The sequence below is a fragment of the Saccharomycopsis crataegensis genome, assembly GCF_037102585.1.
Source record: "Saccharomycopsis crataegensis DNA, jcf7180000000072, whole genome shotgun sequence".
Lineage (NCBI taxonomy): Eukaryota > Fungi > Ascomycota > Saccharomycetes > Ascoideales > Saccharomycopsidaceae > Saccharomycopsis > Saccharomycopsis crataegensis.
The window spans coordinates 479467-500112 of NW_027043819.1; the positions used below are offsets into that span (position 1 = coordinate 479467).

At 36.3% G+C, this 20646-nt stretch overlaps 10 protein-coding genes across 10 annotated transcripts; 5 read left to right on the forward strand and 5 right to left on the reverse strand. All coding sequences in view use genetic code 12, as the record gives it.

Moving 5' to 3' along the window:
• Positions 1 to 371: 371 nt before the first annotated feature.
• On the reverse strand, positions 372 to 4328 carry SAC3 (Sac3p; the record flags this gene model as incomplete). Its single annotated transcript, XM_064993810.1, has 1 exon — positions 372 to 4328. One exon carries the CDS (start codon positions 4326 to 4328, stop codon positions 372 to 374), a length of 3957 nt encoding a protein of 1318 aa, XP_064849882.1.
• A 336-nt stretch (positions 4329 to 4664) lies between these two features.
• UBP6 (ubiquitin-specific protease UBP6) lies at positions 4665 to 6152 on the reverse strand (the record flags this gene model as incomplete). Its single annotated transcript, XM_064993811.1, has 1 exon — positions 4665 to 6152. The coding sequence occupies one exon, from the start codon at positions 6150 to 6152 to the stop codon at positions 4665 to 4667; it is 1488 nt and encodes a 495-aa protein (XP_064849883.1).
• A 263-nt stretch (positions 6153 to 6415) lies between these two features.
• On the reverse strand, positions 6416 to 8143 carry DASC09_002090 (cleavage polyadenylation factor subunit PFS2; the record flags this gene model as incomplete). The annotated part of the gene is made up of 1 exon (XM_064993812.1): positions 6416 to 8143. The coding sequence occupies one exon, from the start codon at positions 8141 to 8143 to the stop codon at positions 6416 to 6418; it is 1728 nt and encodes a 575-aa protein (XP_064849884.1).
• A 215-nt stretch (positions 8144 to 8358) lies between these two features.
• Positions 8359 to 9549, forward strand: CDC43 (protein geranylgeranyltransferase type I subunit CDC43; the record flags this gene model as incomplete). The annotated part of the gene is made up of 1 exon (XM_064993813.1): positions 8359 to 9549. The coding sequence occupies one exon, from the start codon at positions 8359 to 8361 to the stop codon at positions 9547 to 9549; it is 1191 nt and encodes a 396-aa protein (XP_064849885.1).
• Positions 9550 to 9574: 25 nt separating this feature from the next.
• On the reverse strand, positions 9575 to 11074 carry DASC09_002110 (uncharacterized protein; the record flags this gene model as incomplete). Its single annotated transcript, XM_064993814.1, has 1 exon — positions 9575 to 11074. One exon carries the CDS (start codon positions 11072 to 11074, stop codon positions 9575 to 9577), a length of 1500 nt encoding a protein of 499 aa, XP_064849886.1.
• A 207-nt stretch (positions 11075 to 11281) lies between these two features.
• On the forward strand, positions 11282 to 12565 carry DASC09_002120 (flavoprotein; the record flags this gene model as incomplete). The annotated part of the gene is made up of 1 exon (XM_064993815.1): positions 11282 to 12565. One exon carries the CDS (start codon positions 11282 to 11284, stop codon positions 12563 to 12565), a length of 1284 nt encoding a protein of 427 aa, XP_064849887.1.
• A 403-nt stretch (positions 12566 to 12968) lies between these two features.
• DASC09_002130 (Zn(II)2Cys6 transcription factor) lies at positions 12969 to 15932 on the forward strand (the record flags this gene model as incomplete). Its single annotated transcript, XM_064993816.1, has 1 exon — positions 12969 to 15932. The coding sequence occupies one exon, from the start codon at positions 12969 to 12971 to the stop codon at positions 15930 to 15932; it is 2964 nt and encodes a 987-aa protein (XP_064849888.1).
• A 603-nt stretch (positions 15933 to 16535) lies between these two features.
• MIC19 (Mic19p) lies at positions 16536 to 17071 on the forward strand (the record flags this gene model as incomplete). Its single annotated transcript, XM_064993817.1, has 2 exons — positions 16536 to 16640; positions 16706 to 17071. 2 exons carry the CDS (start codon positions 16536 to 16538, stop codon positions 17069 to 17071), a joined length of 471 nt encoding a protein of 156 aa, XP_064849889.1.
• A 374-nt stretch (positions 17072 to 17445) lies between these two features.
• DASC09_002150 (C97 family peptidase) lies at positions 17446 to 17946 on the reverse strand (the record flags this gene model as incomplete). The annotated part of the gene is made up of 1 exon (XM_064993818.1): positions 17446 to 17946. One exon carries the CDS (start codon positions 17944 to 17946, stop codon positions 17446 to 17448), a length of 501 nt encoding a protein of 166 aa, XP_064849890.1.
• A 281-nt stretch (positions 17947 to 18227) lies between these two features.
• On the forward strand, positions 18228 to 20513 carry NUP2 (nucleoporin NUP2; the record flags this gene model as incomplete). Its single annotated transcript, XM_064993819.1, has 1 exon — positions 18228 to 20513. The coding sequence occupies one exon, from the start codon at positions 18228 to 18230 to the stop codon at positions 20511 to 20513; it is 2286 nt and encodes a 761-aa protein (XP_064849891.1).
• Positions 20514 to 20646: the final 133 nt, after the last annotated feature.

Genomic DNA, 20646 nt, shown 5'->3' on the forward strand with positions numbered 1-20646 from the left:
TTCCAAAAATGAAAGAAAAACATCTTTTGATTTCTTAAGGGAGGTGCCACACCCCAACACAAGCAGGCCCTTTCTTTTCTTCCTTAGATGAACAGCTACTTAGAAAGAACACTAGTATATGATTTAAAATACAGTAATTCGGGTTGAAAGAGGATAAAAAAATAGGTAACAAAAACAAGCAATCTCAATGCTATGAGACGCCGCAATGGCTCAGAATTTGTATTAGATTAAGATCATCAAGTAATAAATAAAAACGTAAAACAACGTGTAAAATAAAAAATAAATCAAATGCAATAAGAATGGAAAGAATAATAAAATAATAAAATAAAAAATAAATAAAATAAAGACATACTGTACATTAATAGAAGACTTCAATCTCGTCTGCTATATTTCGACTTCACACTAGAAACAAGTTTCTTTAAATCAAGCAAACTACTACCATCAGCATCTTTTAGGCTAGATGGTGGGGTGAAATTGGTGCTGCCAGGTTTTTTAGCCTCTGAATTACTGTGATTCGAAATAAACAGGGGTGTTTTGAACGTTCCATTCTTTGAAAATTGAGTAGCGTTAGTCAGATTGAACAAGGAAAATGGAGAATTGCGTTTAAAGTTTTCAATGCGACTGTTATTTGCGAATGAAAGATTAGAAAAATTTCTCGTTTTACTTGGATTTTGCATTTCACTAATATTTTCATTAGGTTTGGAAATCCTATTGAATCGGGAGTTCAAAATAGAGAAGCTATGATTGGTCACGCTATCATTGTAAGTGCTATTGAAACTAGCATGACTATTCATGGTAGTATTTGGTCTTCTTGACAAAAATGGTTTTCTAAATCCCTTTGTCCTCAAAAGAACATCATGCGAGCCTTGGACCATGGAACTATGCGCTAAAGGAATCTCATAGAAACTCGAGTTACCACGTAATTGATTCATAGAGTTATTAGCACCAACCTTTGGCCTCTTCAATGTACTTCCCCCTTGGATTGTAATATTTCTCTTTTTGGTATCATCGACCCCTTCTTCAATTGCCGAAACTTCCAAAGGTGCAAGGATAGTAGTTTTATTAGGCGAAAGATACTTTTGCTTCCTCAGAAATGGTTGGTCATAGAACTGATATCTCTTGAAATATGGATGCTGCTGCACGATAGAGGTTTCATAGTCAACGCTCCTCTTGGCAATGGTATCATCAACATTTGATATTTCAGTATCATTTATAGTAGGCAATGGATTCCTAATACGTTTTGGTTTGATCACTGGTTTCAACTTTATAGCATTTTTTCCACTTTCTGTTAGTGCTGCTTTAAAATGCTTTGCCATTCTGAGAATAGCTTTGGATAATCGTTTGTCAATGGCAACTGAATCGCCACTTTTGATATCTAATGGGCAGAACAACAAGTCCACAAGATTTCCTTTAAATCTAGATTTCAAATTGTCAATATTCAATAACTTGTAAATATCCAATTCTGTGATTTTCAAATTTTCATCTTTCCAAAATAACAACATTAACTGAAACTTGAAATTACTCTTTGAATCTAATAGGTCAAGAAACTGGAGAAGGAGCTTCCCATCAGAAATTAGTTTATCTTTGGCACTTGACCCAGAAGAATAATCCTTATGGTTATCATTAAATCCACATTCGAATATTAAAAATGCAGTACTCTTTAAACATGATTCATGGTAACTGGTAAATCTGACAGTTATTTTGCTGCTATTCTCTGTTCTTTCATAAGTCTTCAATATGTTATTTTTTGATAACCCAAACTTTGATTTCAACCACTTAGAAGAGGGACTTTCCCAACTAGGAACAGAGATCAAAACTGAAATATCCAATTTCTTATCTAATACATCTAACAATACATTTTTTGAGCACAGCTTTACAAAGGAGGATAAATTTAAAGGACTCCAAAGTTTGATAGCATCATCTCGTTCCTTTTGACGCATGCGCAATTTTTCCTCTTCTGGCAATATGATAGTCAATTCATGGGCCGGCTTGGAAAACAGAATATCCACTTTGTCTGGATGTTTGGAAAGATTTTTCACTTTCTCGTCAGAATCAACACGATGCTTAATAGCTTCAATCATTGTTGATTGGTTTGCAGTAGGAGAAATAAGAGTGCCATTGTTCTTGACATCATTAACTATACCAATTCGTTTCGTGATGTGGGCAATATTAGGCGTCAAACCAAACAGCCTTTGGGTTCTGTAAAATTCATCAAGTTTTCGCTGCTTCTCATCATAATTTTCTTTGCAGATTCGTGCCATGGCAACAATCTTTTTCAAGTAATGTTTCTTCAACAGTTTTTCCCATTTTCTATCAGCAATAGTTACCAATACATTCTCATAAACTATTTCATTTAAAAAGCACTCAAATAAATCTTTGGATAATTTAGCAGCATTAGCCTTCTTCCTCGCTAATAATGCCTCCTTATATCTCCTCTCTTCTTCCTTAAAGCGTTGGATCTCCAATTCGCGCTTTCTCCTTGCAGCATCCTCTTTCTCCCTTCTTATCCGCTCTTCTTGAAGCCTTATAGCTTCCTCCTGTTGGCGTTTAATCTCTTGCTGTTTTCTAAATTCTTCCTCTTTTTTCCTTTGCAACTCTTCTTCTCTAACTTTTTGCTTCCTTAGTAACTCTTGCTTCTTGAACTCGATTTTCATCTTCTCTTGCTTTATCTTTTCCTCTTGCAATTTTTGAGCCTGTTTTTGCTTCTCAATTTCTTGTTTTCGCTGTATTTCTAATTGTTCAATTTGTTGCTGCTTAATTTCATTCAGGTCAGACATCGGATTTGCAAATGAAAAGCCACGGTTGGCACCTGAAAACATAGACAGCTTTTGATTTTCGTTGCTGAACAGAAACCCATTCGCCTTAGGGATTGCTTCAATATTCTGGTTCACGCTAATGGGAAATTGCTTGATATTTGAGGACTCAATGTTAAAATTATTTCTTCTACCATCACTGATAACTTGACTTCTTGTCATATTAGCCATTTTAACATTGATTCTGGGATCATAAGCACTTTTCAAAACCTTTGGAGCTCCATCTGTCTTCCCATTACGATTATAAAGATTTGGTACAGTACTCATGTCAACACACTCATTTCCCTTTGAGTCTGCAAAATATTTCAAACCATGAAACTCTAGAAATTTTTTGACCTCTTTATAATCCGGGAACCTTAAAACTTCAAATAAATGAAGGAGAGTGACATTTTTACTCTTTGAATGGTTAGAGGCAAGAAGTGCTCGTAAGGCTTTAAATCTTAAATCATTGAATTTCACTTCTAGTAAACAAGCCATTAAAAACGGAACTTTGGGGCTTAAAGCAACGTCAAAGAAAGTTGTATAAAGATTTGAACTATTCAGCAGCAGCCTGAAGGTGAAGAGCCTTCTGAAAAGTAGAGCAATCTGAATGAAGTTACTCTTGAATATTTTTGATGGTAATTTTTCGCAGCTTCTTTCTAGATCGGGGTCATTGATCTTGAGTAGCAAATGATAAGCTCTAAATTCAGCTTCATTAGGCGGTTGCGGGAAACCTTTTTTTCTATATTCATCATACATTTCAGCCAATGTCTTTAGTGACTTTTCCAATTGTTCCAATTCTTGTTGTTGCGAGTAGTCGATTGTAGAGTTGGCCATGATATGTAGTGACATTATATGTATACGTGCAATTTTCTCATTACACTCAATTGTTTCAGGCCCAAAGTAGTTCTGGAAAGTAAAATCTTGTCTAATGGATCTTGTTCTGTCCCATATGAATGATTGGGTCTCTGGCATCTTATCAAGTAGATGATCGACCATAAAGTCTAATGTGTTCAAAAGAACAGAAGGTGGTCTAACATCAGATGGCAATGGTGGCTCCTGACCAGCAGCGGGCCGCGCAAATGACTTGATAGCTCTTTCTCTTGATATTACACCTGATTGCGGATCTTTTTCATGAGAATTAACATTATTTTGCCTGGTTCTTTTAATTCTTTCAAAAACAGGACACATATCTATACATGTTCCCCTAAACGAAATTGCCTGGTCTAAACTTCTTCTAGAATTTTCATCATCCAAAAATCCACGATCAATCATCTCCCTTCTTTCATTTTGTCTGAGCTCATGTGCTTCAGACCATAAAGCTTCAATATCACCAGAAATACCCTGTGATTCTAATCGAATAAGATTTAATTGATTTTGCTTCTCAAAGGAATCTTCTAAGGGGACGAATACATAGGATCTAGTATCTTTTATTAAACGCGTCAAACGCTTATTTCCATCATGCCTTTCATCCCGCCGCTTGAAATACCCCGATGGGTTATTTATGAATGGGATTTGGGGAATACTGATAGACATCTATTTCCCCTTTGATGCCAAACAATAATATGATCTAGTTAAAGTCACCCTTGAACAACTGAAGCTGCTCGTTTCTCGACATCTACTCATTTCTCCAAACCTTTCAAGGAAAAAAAAACACAGACAGGATATTTTTTACAGGGGCTCATAACATCAGCATCAAATTGAGTTCAACATAAATTAAGGCCGCTTTTTCAAAATGACTACAATTTTGTTTTTGGATGTATCTCATATATATTATATCTCCAATTTATTATAATTATACATATACTTTATTGAAATCAATAAAGCGAATTTTTTTTTTAATGAGATAGGATCCTGTTCCTTCAGCTTGTATCATAAACCACTAGCCTTGTAAATTAAAATCAAAGCATTATCACTTTCACCACCACCAGCTAAAGACTCAATCTTGTCTTTGGTGACATTCAAAACCTTATCATCATTAAAGTACCACCAGCTATTACCAGTGAGATCCTTTTCGTTTCTAGTGAATGCCTGATAATGACCTGAATCTGCAGAAGCACCCTTGTGAGTGATAACACTGACCAAGTCATATAATGGCGATGGAGCCTCACCTTCGCCTAGATCCTCTGGGAAAACTTTAGAAAATTCGCCTAACCATTTCTTTTCGTTCTCTTGAAATTCTTTTTCTTCAAGCTCAAACTTTTCTTTGCTAGATAAAAGAAGTCTACTTCTATCTTCAGAAGGTTTCATCTTCTTAGCTCTTCTTTGTTCCTTGAATTCATCTTCCTTCTCTTTCTCAACTTTATATATTTCATCCCTTGTCTTTATATTAGTAGGTTTAACGCTTTCATCCAATAAATCTGTAACATCCAATTGGAATGGGAACGCTACTTTTCTCAAAATTTTTGCCTTAGCTCTGATTTCTCTCTTCCAATAAAATCTCACAAAATGAACTGTCAAGTACTTAGGTAATCTGGTGATTTTTCTTTCAATCACGTAGTTTGCATCTCTGGAAAAATGTGGATTGTGTTTAGTTATGATGTCCTTGGTACCTTCAGATAACCCAGTCTTCAAGAAATTTGTGTTGATATTAATATGGCAAGACAACTTCATACCTTCATCATAGCCAATGACTTCTTGATCCTCTGGGTCATTTTCTTGACACTTTTGATAAGTTTTAAATCTTAGGCCAAAATATTTGTCAACAAAATCATTTGGTAATGTCAGCTTCAAATTGGATAAGATTTGACTGAAACATTCTTCAGCATCTTGTTGTTTATAACCATGATTATCTTGTTCAGCGAATTGCGGGAAAATAGATCTCAAAGAATTTAAGAGAGATAAAGGAATAATGTAGCGCCCGTTACCTGATATTTTACCCTTTTGAAGTCTCTGGAAGGTTTGCTTCAATTCTTTGACCAATGCATCATTACCTTCGTATTTTTGTAAAGCACCTTTCAATTCATCAACATTGTTTAACGCCTGCAAAGTAGAATTTAAATAGCAAGTGTTTCCCAAATTTTGGAATCCCAATGGATCAGCAGAAAATTCGGTTAATTTACCTTGCTTCTCCAAATCTTCAAGGAAAACAATCTTCTCCTTTGGCTTCTGAGGAATACCAGTACTATCAGGAGTTCCGAGAACCATGATGCTTTGATTTGGTTTTAGGTTTAAAGTCTTCAAATCAGTATCATCTTTCAACTGACCGCCTTTGACCAAGACCTTTTGTCTCTCTGGTGGAACATTTGTTAACGAAAAGATTTGCGATTTGAATAAGATTCCTGGTTCGTTTAAGTCAACACTGACATTGTGGGTTTTACCTGCATGTCTTATGACAACAGGGAGCAAGGATTCAGACATTTTTTGCAATAATTGAGGTGTCAAAAGGCGATATTGATGGATTCAATTTAGTGGAGGAATGGATTCGCACTGCTAAAATTGCCACTTTTACAAGATACGAGAAATATGAAAAGTTACCCGCTCTTGATTGAACGTTGAACCCCGGGTAACAGAAGATTTGGCATATATCTTCAACCCACACACACATATTGATCAAATAAAATAACAAATTATCTAATTTTTTTTTTATTATTATTAGTGTCACTATTATTATACATTTATAACTATGCTCTTCTCCGTCCAAGACCAGGAAGAGACGACATTGGTCTGTTGTTGCTATTATATCGACGGGGATCACCAGTATTGTTCAAATTATCTTGATTCATTTGTATATTGTCATTTTCTTGAGGACCACCTGAAAGATTACTGCTGCTGCTGTTGTTGTTGTTGTTATTGTTGTAAGTATTATTATTGTTGCTCTGGTCATTTTCGTTGCTATTAATATTCATGCTATTAGTATTATTCTTCCCATTATTGTTGTTATTATTCCCAAATAGCTTTTGACCTGTAACGTTGGTGAAGGCTGGTTTGTCATCAGCATTCCTAACAGCATTAACATTATTGTTGATAGCATAATGCCATGCACCAATTTTGTTGTTGGTGTATAACTCATCATTAAATGCATGTGGATCATTCGGTCTGGAACGACACCAGAATCTAGCAGACCTATCAGCCCCGGCAGAGCAAAGAACATGGCCTAACGGATGATATTCCAAACAGTTAATGCCCTTTTCATGTGCGTATGGGATAGTATGAGTCGGTTCTATAGATGGAGCTTGGTAAAAGGTTTTATTATTCATAGCCATGTTATCATTACCAGCTTCATCACCAGTAGAATCTTTGTTTCCAGCGTTTCCATTCTTGCTACTGGAGACTGATTCCGTTAAGCTTGCTTCAAACTGATGTGAATTAATGAAGTAATGGTTTATTGACCCATCATATCCACCAGTTGAAACCATTGAAGAATGAACGGGGTTCCATGCCACCGAAGATAGGTCTGCTTCATGACTTCTGATAATAAGCATGTCCTTCATAGCTCTGATATCAAAGATTCTACAAGACCTATCTTTAGAAACACTAGCAATTAATCTTTGTGTACCATTTGGTTGGAACTTTGTCTTGACGATATTGTGCTTGAAACCCAAAATTGTATTAACAGCGGTAGGAGACCTTGGGTCCCACAATTTGAGTAAATTATCTTTAGAGCCACTGACAATCAACCCCAAGTTAGGATGCCAATCACAACACTTGACATCCCAATTGTGACCTTTAAGAGCTCTTTCCTCTTCACCAGTGTTGAAATTCCAAATTTTCAAGAATCTATCATCTGAACAACTAACAAATCTAGAGTCATTTGGAGAGAATGCAAGATCACGAACGGCATCCACATGACCTTTGACGATATTAACATTGTTAAAATTGGGCTGCCAAAATTTAATCACTCCCTCCTGATCCCCAGAGATCAACCAGTCGTCATTATGTGAATATTTCAAGGCGTGAATTGAGGTATCATGAGCTTGCATAATAGTTTCAAAATTGAAGGTCATTCCATTCCATAGAGTAAATTCCCCAGCATAGTTTGCACTGATTAATCTTCGCCCTTCTGGTGTCCAGGCAACAGTATTAATTGCATGTTTTGCCTTGTTAGCACTCAAATGGATAAACTTTGTTTGCATATCAAGGATGGGAAACTCATCTTTGTAAGCTGCTGGAGGTAGTAAATCTATTAAGAATGATGCTTCAGGCCTAACTTTCCCCAATCTTTGCTTCCTTATACCCATGGTTCTTTGCAATGTCCATCTACCCACGATGTTCCCATGATCAACAATTCTTCTATGTGCTGTTTTCCGTTGCTGTGATGCCAATTGTTGTTCAATGTTCTGAAGGTATGATGATGATGATTGTGCTGAAGACTTTTGATCGTTTACCTGTCGCCTATTTTTATTATACATTATTGAGAAGAAATTTTCTTTAATTGTTCTTTGGATGATATGTAGTTGAGTGTTATAATCATGATAATAATCTTCTGAGAGTTTCAATTTTTCGTATTTCAGTTTTTTTTTTGGGTGCTGACCCGCTTTTAATAAATGTGCTGCCACCGAAAACTTAAAGAAATCAAGAAACACCTTATCAGGCACCACAAGTCAAATATATTTGCAGCATTATAATGGAGAAGTTACCGAAAACCCTTCGATTCTTCGAAGAAGACCCTGAGTATAAAAATTTGGCAGGAAAAGAACTAGCTTTCGAAGCCAGAAAGCATGCCAAATACTTCCAAATGTGCTTGAATATTCTACCTGCTAGAGTTCAAACCCAAGATTCAAACAAACTATCATTGGTTTACTTTAGTTTGGTAGCCCTTGACATGCTTAATGAGATTGAAACTTCAATTTTCAAAAAACCAGAAGAACGAGAAGAAACCATAAATTGGGTTTATGAACACTACATGGGAGAAGGCTTTAGAGGCTCCTTAACTCATGATTTAGCCACGGATGATCATGGCTACGACCCCCCACATTTACCGTCTACTTATTTTGCTCTCTGCATATTATCTACTTTGAAAGATGATTCGTTGACAAAAAGGATTGACCGCTTTAAAATTATGACATATCTCAGAAAATGCCAATTGTCAAGTGGTTCGTTTTCATCGGTGCTTGACATTCACGGAAAACCATACGGAGAAAATGATCTACGCATGTGTCTTATTGCCAGCTCAATTAGAAAAATGTTACAAATTGATAAACTCTCCGACAAAGAAAAAGGAAAGTACGATATTGATATTGATTCCCTCGAAAGATATATTATGAGTTGCATAAGCTACAATGGTGGTCTAGGAGGTAACCCACTAGATGAAGCCCATGCTGGCTACACTTTTTGTGGTTTAGTTGCCTTGAAATTGATTGGCAGGATCAAGCAGCAAAATATAGATCAAACCTTCTCCAAAACAATTCAATGGCTTTCAAGGAGACAGTTTTGGGTGAACAAGTACAATAAAGAAGAATTTAAAGATAACGAATACTTAGATTTTGATGATTTAGGGGGATTTAATGGAAGAGAGAACAAATATGCAGACACTTGCTATGCGTTTTGGGTTATCGGGTCCTTGAAGATATTGGAAAAGGAGCATATTGTTAATGTGCAAGCCGTAGATTACTATTTATTAAATGGAACCCAACATTCATTGATCGGAGGTTTTGGAAAAGTGCACGACGATACACCCGATCCTTATCATTCCGCACTAGGGATAGCAGCCTTGAAGCTCGCTGAAAGTGAGCATGTCAAACATTTGAAAGATATTGACGTTCAGACCGTGATAACACTGGAGGCTAAAGAGTTTCTCATGGGATTAGTTTGGTAGTGATTGCCCAGGAATGCAAAAATATTCAAAATATCCCACAAACCAATTCTTGAACCCGTGATACAGATGATGGGGGAGCATCATTGCATATTTCTAGAACTTTTTCTTTGTGGATTGAAATTTCCTGTTGGGCAGAAAAATTATTCAGACTTAGACAAAATAAACATTCCAACACCTTCAAGGTGAGTTTCGATTCATTAGATACTTGCTGCTCCTTTAATTCATCTATCAAAAGAGCAATAAATCCCTCATTCACAATTTCCGATTTCATATTTATCAATGCATCATCGTACAAACATAATAAACCCAAAATATTTAGGACCTGATTTTTGATATCATCTTTCATAGAAGAATGAGAATACATAAATTCGCGCTCGTCAGTACTATTATCCTTCAACATTCTAGAATATATTTTTTTAATTTCTGGTAGAATATTGTAATCTTTGAAGTCTTTGACAATATTGGCTGTGCTCAGCAAGTTCAAAAGATTCACAAGTGTCTTGAGAGCACAAAGCTGAATATTATAATCTCTTGTCTTCACCAATTCAAAGGAATTAACAATAATTTCCCTGTTATTGAATAGCACATCCATTGAATTCACATTCTCTGGATTTTTTACTTCGGCAATTGGGAAATTGGTTAAGTTCAGCAAAACTTTTGCACAGTTTAGTAAAATATTCAAGTTACTAGAATTTGTTGAGTATGAAAATCTTTGGATAGCAGTTGCTATCAGAAGCAATATTCCAAAATTTATCAATTCTTCTTTAATCGAAGTATCGGCATAACAAGTGATATTGATGAATACAGCAATGGTATACTCTAATATTATTGGGTTGTCTATTGTTAAGAGCCCAAATATTTTGAATAGTAATCCCATATCCTTCACAATTCCAAAAGCGTCAGAATTTTCGGGAGCTTTCAACAATAATGATATTATCGTTAAGACTTTCACAATTACTATTGTGTCCAATTCATCAAAGGTATTCTTTCCGGTTTTTGAATCCAATATATTACCCATCACTCGGAAAATGCTTGGATTGGATATTAATGAGCGAACATACTGAGGCGAAGAATGATTAATAAGATTAGATATAGCAAACAAGGCATGGAACTGTACATAACTATTGTCACTGCCACTTGATGCTATTAACAAATCAGGTATTGATGACGCACATATATGGCTCAAGTGTTTGTATCTATTGACAGTATCATCTTCTTCCTTAATGATCAACCTCAACAACACACAAACTAATCTTTTGACTTCATCATCACCACTGGAAAGTTGGGTACTCAAAAAGTTCAATATGTTAGAATCAATATATTTAGAAATTAAATTTTTCCGAACAGAAATCGTTGAAGTAATGGCTTCTAAGGATAGCTTAGTCGCACTTGGCACTTGGCCATCTTGCAAATAGAATATTAGAGCCCCGATAGCCTCCTGAATCTCTATTTTCCCGTCATCAATATTCAAAATATCGATTGTGACTTTGCAGTTCTTAATTATAGTTGCAGAGTCGTAATCCATGTTCTAGTTCCCTTTGAACTCCGGAGTCAATGATCCAGAGATGAGTTGATGTAGTAGCTTTTTCATGCTTTAATTATTGGCACGTGCCAAGAGCAATAATAAGCGTCAGCTCATCGCACCATCTATTTTTTTTTACTTGAAATCAAATCAAAATTTAACAAAATCTGATAATTATAAGAATTTGAAAGGAAAAATATTATTTCAATTATGCCGCAAGAAACAACAGTTAGAGAAAAGCAAAAGAAATTGACTTCCAAATTGATACTCAAAATCAATAACGCAAATGAGAAACTCCCTAGATCAAACTTGTCATCGCCATCGAGGTTTGAATGCAATTACAGCGACTCAAATTCTGTTGCTCATCCGTGCTTTATTTTAGATCAATCAATAGAAAGAAGACAAGCAATCCATGGGGCTGATCTGAGTGGTAATGATCTAATTAAACCAATAACTGCAAAGCATAACGAACCAAGCAATGCATTTTCCATCTTGAATGGTGATCCCACCAGCATAGGAAAACTAATAGCAGACGAAACCCCTCGTTCTCTGGTGAGGATCATGGATGATCGAAGCACCATATCTAGTGTTTTAGGGTCACCCTGTTTATCAAATGATAACATTCATAGAATTGCTAGTTCAGATTATCCTTACAAAGATGATAAGAAGATCCATATTTTACTCGGTGTTTCAGGGAGCACCTCGGTGAGCAAAGTGCTACCAGTTGTTAAAAAGCTTTTCAGCACCTATACACCGGATAAGATTGCCATTAAGATTGTAATGACAGATTCTGCTTTAAATATTTTGAATTTACAAGATGATGCAAATAATGGTAAGAACGAGCCAAATTTGAAGAAAAAGAGCAATTGGCAAAAAATTATGGATATGGGAATCGAGAGAATTTGGACTGATAAAGATGCCTATAATTATCAATCAAGATACTTGAAATCTAAAAAGCCTTTTGAGAAGCACTTCCACCCAGAACCTATTTTGCAATTGGATCTTGGGAAATGGGCAGATTTGATGGTGATTGCTCCATTGTCTGCGAATACTTTAGCGAAGATAGTTAACGGATTGGCAACAAACTTGTTGACGACTATAGTCACCACCTGGAATAGACAAAAACCAATAATTGCCGCCCTTAGCATTAATAATATGGCGTATTCTCAGCCAATTACAAGGATGCACTTGGATTTAATGAAACAATACTTTCCCTTTATTCAAATATTGCAACCTATGGAGAAGGTCATTGGTAAAGGTAATACCAGTTTAGCTGGAATGAGAGAATGGCCAGATATTGTGGAAGTAATCATTAAGAAAATTGGACCACCATCAGATTATGACAATGACGATGATGAAGATTCCAACAATAATGATGATGGCATTAGCAATAGAAACACAGATAGTGAGGCTAGTAATGATGACGGTGATGATGATGACGATGGTGATGATGATGATGATGATGATGATGGTAATCAAAAGGACAAAGAATAGAAGGAAAATTCAGAGAAGATATATATATACGTCATATATGAGTCGCAATGTGTCTTCCTGCTATTATCTGCAACATTGGCATGATTAGGAAGCCTCGAGATTTGGTCTGTACGGAGTTCATGTTCTTTATTACTTTATCAAAGGTGTGTTGCTTTATTGAATTAAAACTGATATAACTACTAAACCCCATATATCAATGCTAATAAATTTTTTTTTGATTGGATTTATAATAATGTTGACTGCAAGTATGCTGCATTATCCCCTTTTTTTCGTCAATTTTTTTAGAGAAAAATAATTAAGAGCTGTTTTCTATTAAAGATTTAAATCAGTAGAGGAAGTAGCAGAAGAAACAGTTACTCTTACTGTATTGGTTCATTGGGCCGAAAGCTTAGTTTAGGAGAATATGAATGGCTCGAACCCGCAAGATGTCCTAAAATCCAATCTCAAGAATGGCCTAAAACCTTCTGTTAATGCAAATCCTTCGGGATATGCAACACCCAATTATGTATTTCCGATGAACACCAACAACAGTAACTCCCCTGGAAGCTCTCACTCTTCCAATTCTCCATATCCCTCACTGATGAATAACAGTCTGACTGATTTCCTTAGTAATCTTAATAATATGGTGATACCCAATATTAATGGAGACTCTGCTCCTCTACATCTCGATGGGATAAACATGAATACACAAAATAATCTATATGAGCCTCTGCTCCCGATTTTGTCTGCAAATCATGAATCAGGTAAAAGATTTGAAGAAAAGGAGCCTCTCAGTTTGGACTCTCTAGAGTTGCCGGAAATTGCTATGACACAACAACAGAGCGGCGAGGTCTTTGTTGAAAGCAACAATGTGTTGAAGCGCAATAATTCCGGAAGCATTAGTGGTGGACAAAAACCTATCAAGAAATCGAGATTTAAACCGTGTGATGGATGTCGAAAGAGGAAAACTAAATGTGTAATTCCTGAAAATAAAAGAAGTTGTGTTGAATGTACCAAGAGAAACCAGCCATGTGAGTATGACAGCAAAAAGATTTTTTTATTCAACAACATAAATCTGCTTTCGGGAACTCACAAATTGATGAAGGCCGATAGTAAATTGCCATCACAATTAACCATTGAAAAAGATGTGAAAAAGAATACTTCTGGTGGGAAATCTCATAGAGCTAAACCTTGTGAGGCTTGCAAGAAGAAGAGATCAAAATGTATCAGGCTGGCAAATAGTTCCTCGTGTGTCGAATGCGAAAAGAGAAATACAATTTGCACATACCCTCTGAGTTTAATTAATTCATTCCCTGTGATTGGAAAAGTTAGCTTACTCACAAACAATAATGAAACTGCTATTGAAAAGCCGGTGAAAGACTATAGTTTGCTCCGTGAACCAACAGTCATGTCGAGTTCTTTATCTTTATTAAGCTCTAAATCTGCCACAATTATAGGTGAATGCTCTATTGTGGATAAAAAATTATTGGATTTCAAAACAGAAGACTCTAATACGATAAGTCTCATCAAGAGCCCGATCTCTGAAGTGGAAGACGACAACACAATCATTAGAAAATTAAATGAGAAAACATTTTTTCAAATCGCTGATGATGTGGATGAATTCACCAACTTGAAGTACTTGCAATGTGATGAGATTGAAGAGCTTGTTGGGAAGAACAGTAACTATTTACTAAATATTTACTTTAAGCTCGTACATCCCACTTTGCCTATCTTATCAAAGGAAGTTTTCTACGAAAGATATTGCCGCAATTATAGGGAAATCCATCCATTACTCTTAGTAACCATTTATTTGTTGGCGTTGAACTGGTGGGAACTTGATGTTAATGAATTTGATGTTCTTGGGAGGTTTAGTTCTGATGAAACATTTGCCAAGAGTGCTGAAAAACCAAACATTATGAAGCTTGAACTGATTGCGACTGCATTAATGCAAGACAATCTTTATGAGGCTCCTAAATTTTCATTCATGCAAGCACTTCTATTACTTTCCAACTATAATTTTCTAAGTAATAATAATCCATTCAGCACTGGTTCCTATTGGAAAATCTCCTCCATGATGACCACTTTTTCCGAGGAAATAGGATTAAATTGGCCTTCTGCAGATTGGGATGACATTCCGCTCTGGGAGAGAAAAGTCAGGAAGATCGTTTCCTGGGCAGTGGTTTTCCATGATAAATTGTACTCCTTATTTGATGGAAGACTGAGTAATATTGATTTAGAAAATAATTGGATGTTGGATGAATTTAAATACAATGATTTCTTGATTGACACGGAAAGTCTAATGACTTTGGAGAAAAATGACTTGATGTCTAGCAACAAAATGTTCAATTTGATTACTACTGAGAGTGCGCTAAATGGGGTTGAACTCAAAGAAGAAGATACTGAAGATGTTGACTTGGGCAAAGATAGTGATAACAAATTCATTTCTAAACTAATTTTCATTGAGACGATGAATTTATCGTCGCGTATGGATGAGATTTTGGTGAGCATTTATAGCTTAAAGTCTCTTAGATTTGATGATTTTGATACAATTTATGGAAAGTCAGTTCCCTTAGTTGAAAATCTCAAAAATTGGTTCAAATCCTTACCGGAACTGATTAAATTAGTTCATAGAGCTATGAATAACAATTCTAATCAACAAGATATTGGATCTCTCATGTTGGTAGGAGGGAAGAAGAGTAATTATTTCGACTATAAAAGCTTCAGTTTGTTATCAAACGGGTCTTTGAACTTATTGTATTACACTTTAGTTTTGTTGATCTACAAAAGAATTGTCAGTAAGTATATTGATGTTCTAGAGTCATATTTATCTAGCCCGGATAAATCATCCTTGAAAATTAAAACTGAAGAAATTGTTGATAAGCTTAAAAAAGTCAAACCAGAAGTGAAAGATTTTTTGAAATGTATTATTTACAATTTCTTATTCAATCTAAAACCTTATAATTTAGAATCGTTCTGGTTGTTGAACACCAGACGGTCATTTATTTTCATTGGAGTTATTCTTGGCTTGCTTGTCAAAACCGTCAACTTAGAAATTACCAAAGCTCGAATTATTCGTGACCAACCACAGCTGCCAAATGATACCCAAGAAGTGCAGGATCAGTTGGTCCACCTTGAAAAAGAGAAGCAAGAATTCATTGCTTATTACCGAGATTTCCATTGGAAATTGACTACCATGGCCCCCGATTTTAACCATGCCAGAGTTGCATTACGTTATTTGGACGATTTGGTAGTTATCAAGGACGATTATCAATTTGAGAAGCAAGGTAGTTATGAAAATGGGCTCAAAAGACAAAAGAATCATTGTGACAGGGAAGCAGGCACTGATGATGATAATACCACTGTCGAACCACCAGTTTTCAGTTTATGATTGCTTTCTTTTTTTTTTTTTTTTTCATTTCTAGTTTGTATTTTCTATTTATTTCATTGCCCATTGACCTTTTTTTTTTTTTCTTTGCTTCACGATTTTAACTTTAATGACTCAAGTTTTTCAGTAACTTTTTCTTTTTCTATTTATTTTATTCACAAGAATGGCTTATTCCTCTTTATTTTCTTTGGGGTTCTCTAATTCCTTTAATGAGGCTATAGTTTTTTATTTCGTCTTTCCCCCCTTCTATTTCATGTTTTACGCAATCAGATATTTATTATTGTTTTTTTTTTTGTCTAAAGGATACCGTAAACAGTTAGCTAATAATTTTTTAGAATTGTTTTTATCTGTAAATTTTATACATCTACTAACCTTTTTTTTCTTGCACTGAAGCATTGTGTGTCTATGTGTTTTGGTGCATGTTGGGAAATTTTGCGGTTGGGAGCCACTGTGTCCATACAGAATTCACAGAATGAAAAATTGGGAAAAAAACACCAAAAGGCCTGGCATAATTTATCTGGATGAATTGAATTCGAGACTGGGAACATTTAGTCCACAAGGAAGAATCTCAGAAGAAGAATTTCAAAACAAGTTATATTTTAAAATATGGGATCAAGTGCCTCAAAACCAGAACAAACTAAGGTTTTTACCCCTGCTACTCCAGTGGAATTTTCCCAAGAGTTCCTCAACCAACTTGATAACTCAGAAGAAGTATGTAACTTTGGATTTACGTTATTAAATTTTATAGAGCCTAATTCTAACATTTTTCTTCCTAGTCAAACTACGCTCGCTCACAATTGTCTGAGAAATTCATTCAAAAAGAAGTCTCCAAAAAACTTGCAGATTTACAAAAAGAAACTAATGAATCATTGTCCAAGACTCTTTCATCTAAGTTGGAATTGACCGACTCCACTCCTGAAATATCATCTAGCAAGTTGGATGCCAAAATAGAAGAATTGACTCAAAAACTAAACACTATTAACTCCAATAAATTTTTCCAGGATAGAATCTCTAAAGAGGCCAATACTACCGTGTCCAGCTCCAGAGAAGAAGTTTTGAAGTGTTTGAAGGATAATAGTGATAAGCCATTGAACTGTTGGGATGAGGTTCAAAAATTCAGAGGTTTGGTAAAAAAACTCTAGACGTTGTAGTGTTGATGATGAATGGGGGTTACACCGTTAAAAATGGTAGTTGTGTTTTTGTCTTCTTTTTTTTTTTCTCCACTTTGACATACATATATATATATATATAACTTGTTTGAATAATACAATAGGTTTTACACTCTTCAGAAATACAAAAGCATTTACATTTTCAATCTGAGTTTCCAAAAGTTGTATAATGTAAATTTCTATTCTGAGCCGTTCTATCAAATATAACACTCTGAAAGTATACGTAGGTGAAAAGAAACTAGGACATAGAAGCGTCCCAGTATTCTGGATATAATCAGAGTCAAAAAACTCAGCTCAATTTTATCAGATATTTTTAATAAGTCTCTATATTCATTACAAGTTTGCTCTCATAAGCTATGATCGTTTGGTCCCACGGAGGTGGCGTACGCCGTCAATTGGGACGAAAGCATTTGACTAAACATTTGCCCCATTGGGGTACTCAATACCAAGCTCGGTAAGTCACGAATCTTTGAAGGAATCTGTTTGTTGACCAAAAAATCTGACAATTCGTTAGAAAAATGATTGCAGTTGTGTTGGAATAAGTCGTAACTATTTTCATGGTATTCGGCCTTCATGTTATCCAAGTAGTCATTTAGCAAGTCCTCGGTGATGAAGGTTTCCCCGAGATCTACCACCTCGATTGGCTGGCCGTATATTGTGCTTCCTGGAGGGTTGGTGAAGCTTATGCCTCTAGAGAAAAAGAATTCTTTACCATGAACTACCAAAGAGGTGTGATAAATGGCATCAATTTGTATTCCAATGATTTGTGGTGACATTGCTCTAGCCATCCCTTGGGAAAGGTCATACACATAAAGTTTCACTGGAAACAGCTGATCTTCTTCTGACATGTTTTCTCTCAGCAATATTAAGTTTAATTCTTGGACTTTGTGGACGATACAAGAGGATAAAGTGGCAAATCCACAAAAGACATCGCTTATATTTTGATGTCAGTCCGTCTGAGTCCGTTTAGTAGAGAATGTGCGCTGGGTGAAAAATTCTTTTGCAAAAAAAATAACATAGATATGAAAAACAACTACGAGAAGCCTTTGGAACCTGAGGAACTCTAAGCTCATAAGGCAAAAGAGAAGAAGAAAGAGGAGACAAAAAATATCTCTATCCAACATCTAATATGAACAAGAGAACTGCTAACTATCAAGCCACAAAAGATGATAGGCGCGGAGAGGACGAGGATGATGATGTCCCTCAAGAAGCCAAGTTAGCTTCTGAAGATATTCTCTCAAAAAGAAAAATCCTCAAGCCGAGATCAAGATTGACTGGATCAGCCAAATTTTCCCCTCAGATAGACAGCAAAAACACTTCGGTGGCTGCTGATGAAGATAAACCTAAGGCAAACCCATTCGGGAGTTTTGCCTCAGCAAGCCAGTCATTATCTTCTACTTCCTCAATTTTTGGTAATGGTTCTTCTAATAGCAACAGCTCTACTACTGAAAGCACCAAGCCAAACCCCTTTGGAAAATTCAAAACCTCAAATTCCGAAGTCTCCTCCACAACTAGTAATCTTTACCCTGTCAACTCCTTATCTAAATTTTCTTCTAGCACTGTCACTGCTCCTTCCTCAACTTCCAATGAACATAGTTCAATCGCATCACAAATTAAGGCTCTAAATGAGAACTTCATGCAAGCTTTGACTATCTCTAGTAAGAAGGCTCCATTGGGTGATTACACTGATTACTGTGACAAGTATATTAAATATTTCAAGCAAATCAGAGATGGATCAGTGTCTAAGTCTGGTCCTGGTGCTCTTCCAGCAAAGATTTCCAGCATTCCAAAACCATCAATAGCCCCAGTTTCTGATGCTCAGAAGGCAGTAGAACCTGCCTCGAAACCTGCAATTGTTGCAATTACTGAAGATTCTGATGATGATTCTGATGATGAAAAGATCGAGATCAAGGGCCCAACCTTCCTGTTCACCCAACTGACTGGTACCAAATCCAATTCTGTCTTTAAATTCGGAGCAGCTGCTAAAAAGAAGAAGGTGACAAGTGATAGTGATAGTGAGGATGAAATCGAAATCAAAGGTCCAGAATTCACCCTTTCCAATGTGACTGCTAAAAATACAAAGGTTGACACTGCTTTCACCTGGGGTAAAAAAGCTATTGTAGGAGAAAAGAAAGAAGAGGAAAAGAAAGAAGAAGCTCCAAAGACTGGATTTACTTTTGATGCCAAAAAAACAGAAGAAGCTCCAAAGACTGGATTTACTTTTGATGCCAAAAAAACAGAAGAAGCTCCAAAGACTGGATTTGCTTTTGGTGCCAAAAAAACAGAAGAAGCCCCAAAAACTGGCTTCACTTTTGGTGCTAAGAAGACAGAAGAATCCCCAAAGACTGGTTTCAATTTTGGCACTGCCAAGACTGAAGAAGCCCCAAAGACTGGTTTCACCTTTGGTGCCAACAAGTCAGAAGAAGCTCCAAAGACTGGTTTCAATTTTGGTGCTATGAGCTCCAAACCTGACACTTCAGCAGAAAAGCCTGCTTTTAGCTTTGGAGCTAGTGCTGCTTCTAGTAGCTCTTCAGAAAAAACCTCAGACGCTCCAAAGCCTGCTTTCAACTTTGGTACCATGAAAGCCGCTCCTGCTTCTGGTGATACCAACGGCAACAGCAAGCCTGCATTTTCTTTCTCTTTTGCATCTAAGCCTCAGTCAGAACCGACAGAAACTAAAGAGAACGAAGACGCTGCCAAACCTGCTGCCCCTGCATTCCTGTTCACACCATCTAACACTACAGGCTCAACCCCATCTTTCTCATTCGGTAAAACTACTACTACTGATTCTGTCAAACCTACCGCCGCCTTCAACTTCTCTAATACAGCTAATGCTAAGCCTGCTGAAACACCTGCTAAAGCTTCACTTTTTGGTAACAGTGGTGCCACAGGTGGTTCGATTTTTGGTGGTGCTAACTCTGGTGCCCCTGTTTTCGGTAATAGCAATGCTGGTAAATTCAACTTCTCATTCGCTAAACCTGCTGAGTCCAAACCAACTGAATCTAAGCCTGTTGAATCAAGTTCTTCAGAACCTTCTGATCAACCAAAACCTGCAGCTTCTACTGAGCCAAATGACGAAAAGTTTGCCGGAGAAGAGAATGAAGAGATCACATACAACAAGAAAGCCAAGCTTCTACAGATTGAAGATGGGAAATATGTAACCAAAGGGCTTGGGTTCCTTCGTATTCTTGAGAACAAGGAAACCAAGAAGTTCCGTTTGGTATTGCGTAGTGAGGGTTCCAACAATGTGTTGTTGAACACTTACGTAATGAAGGAAGTCAAATACGAAACAGCTGGGAAGAACACTCTCAAAATTCCAATTTTCAACGACGGGAAGGTTGAAGTGTATTTTATCAGAGTTAAGAGTGGACCAGATCTCATAACAGCCATTGATAAATGCAAGGAAAGCATGTGATTTTATGTTTTTGCGTGACTTTGTGCATTTTATTATATAAATATACTATAATGGAAGACCCTCTTTTATTAATTTGTATACTCAATGCTATTATTGACATGTTTTGTAGGGCAGTGGTCTCAACATAAAGATC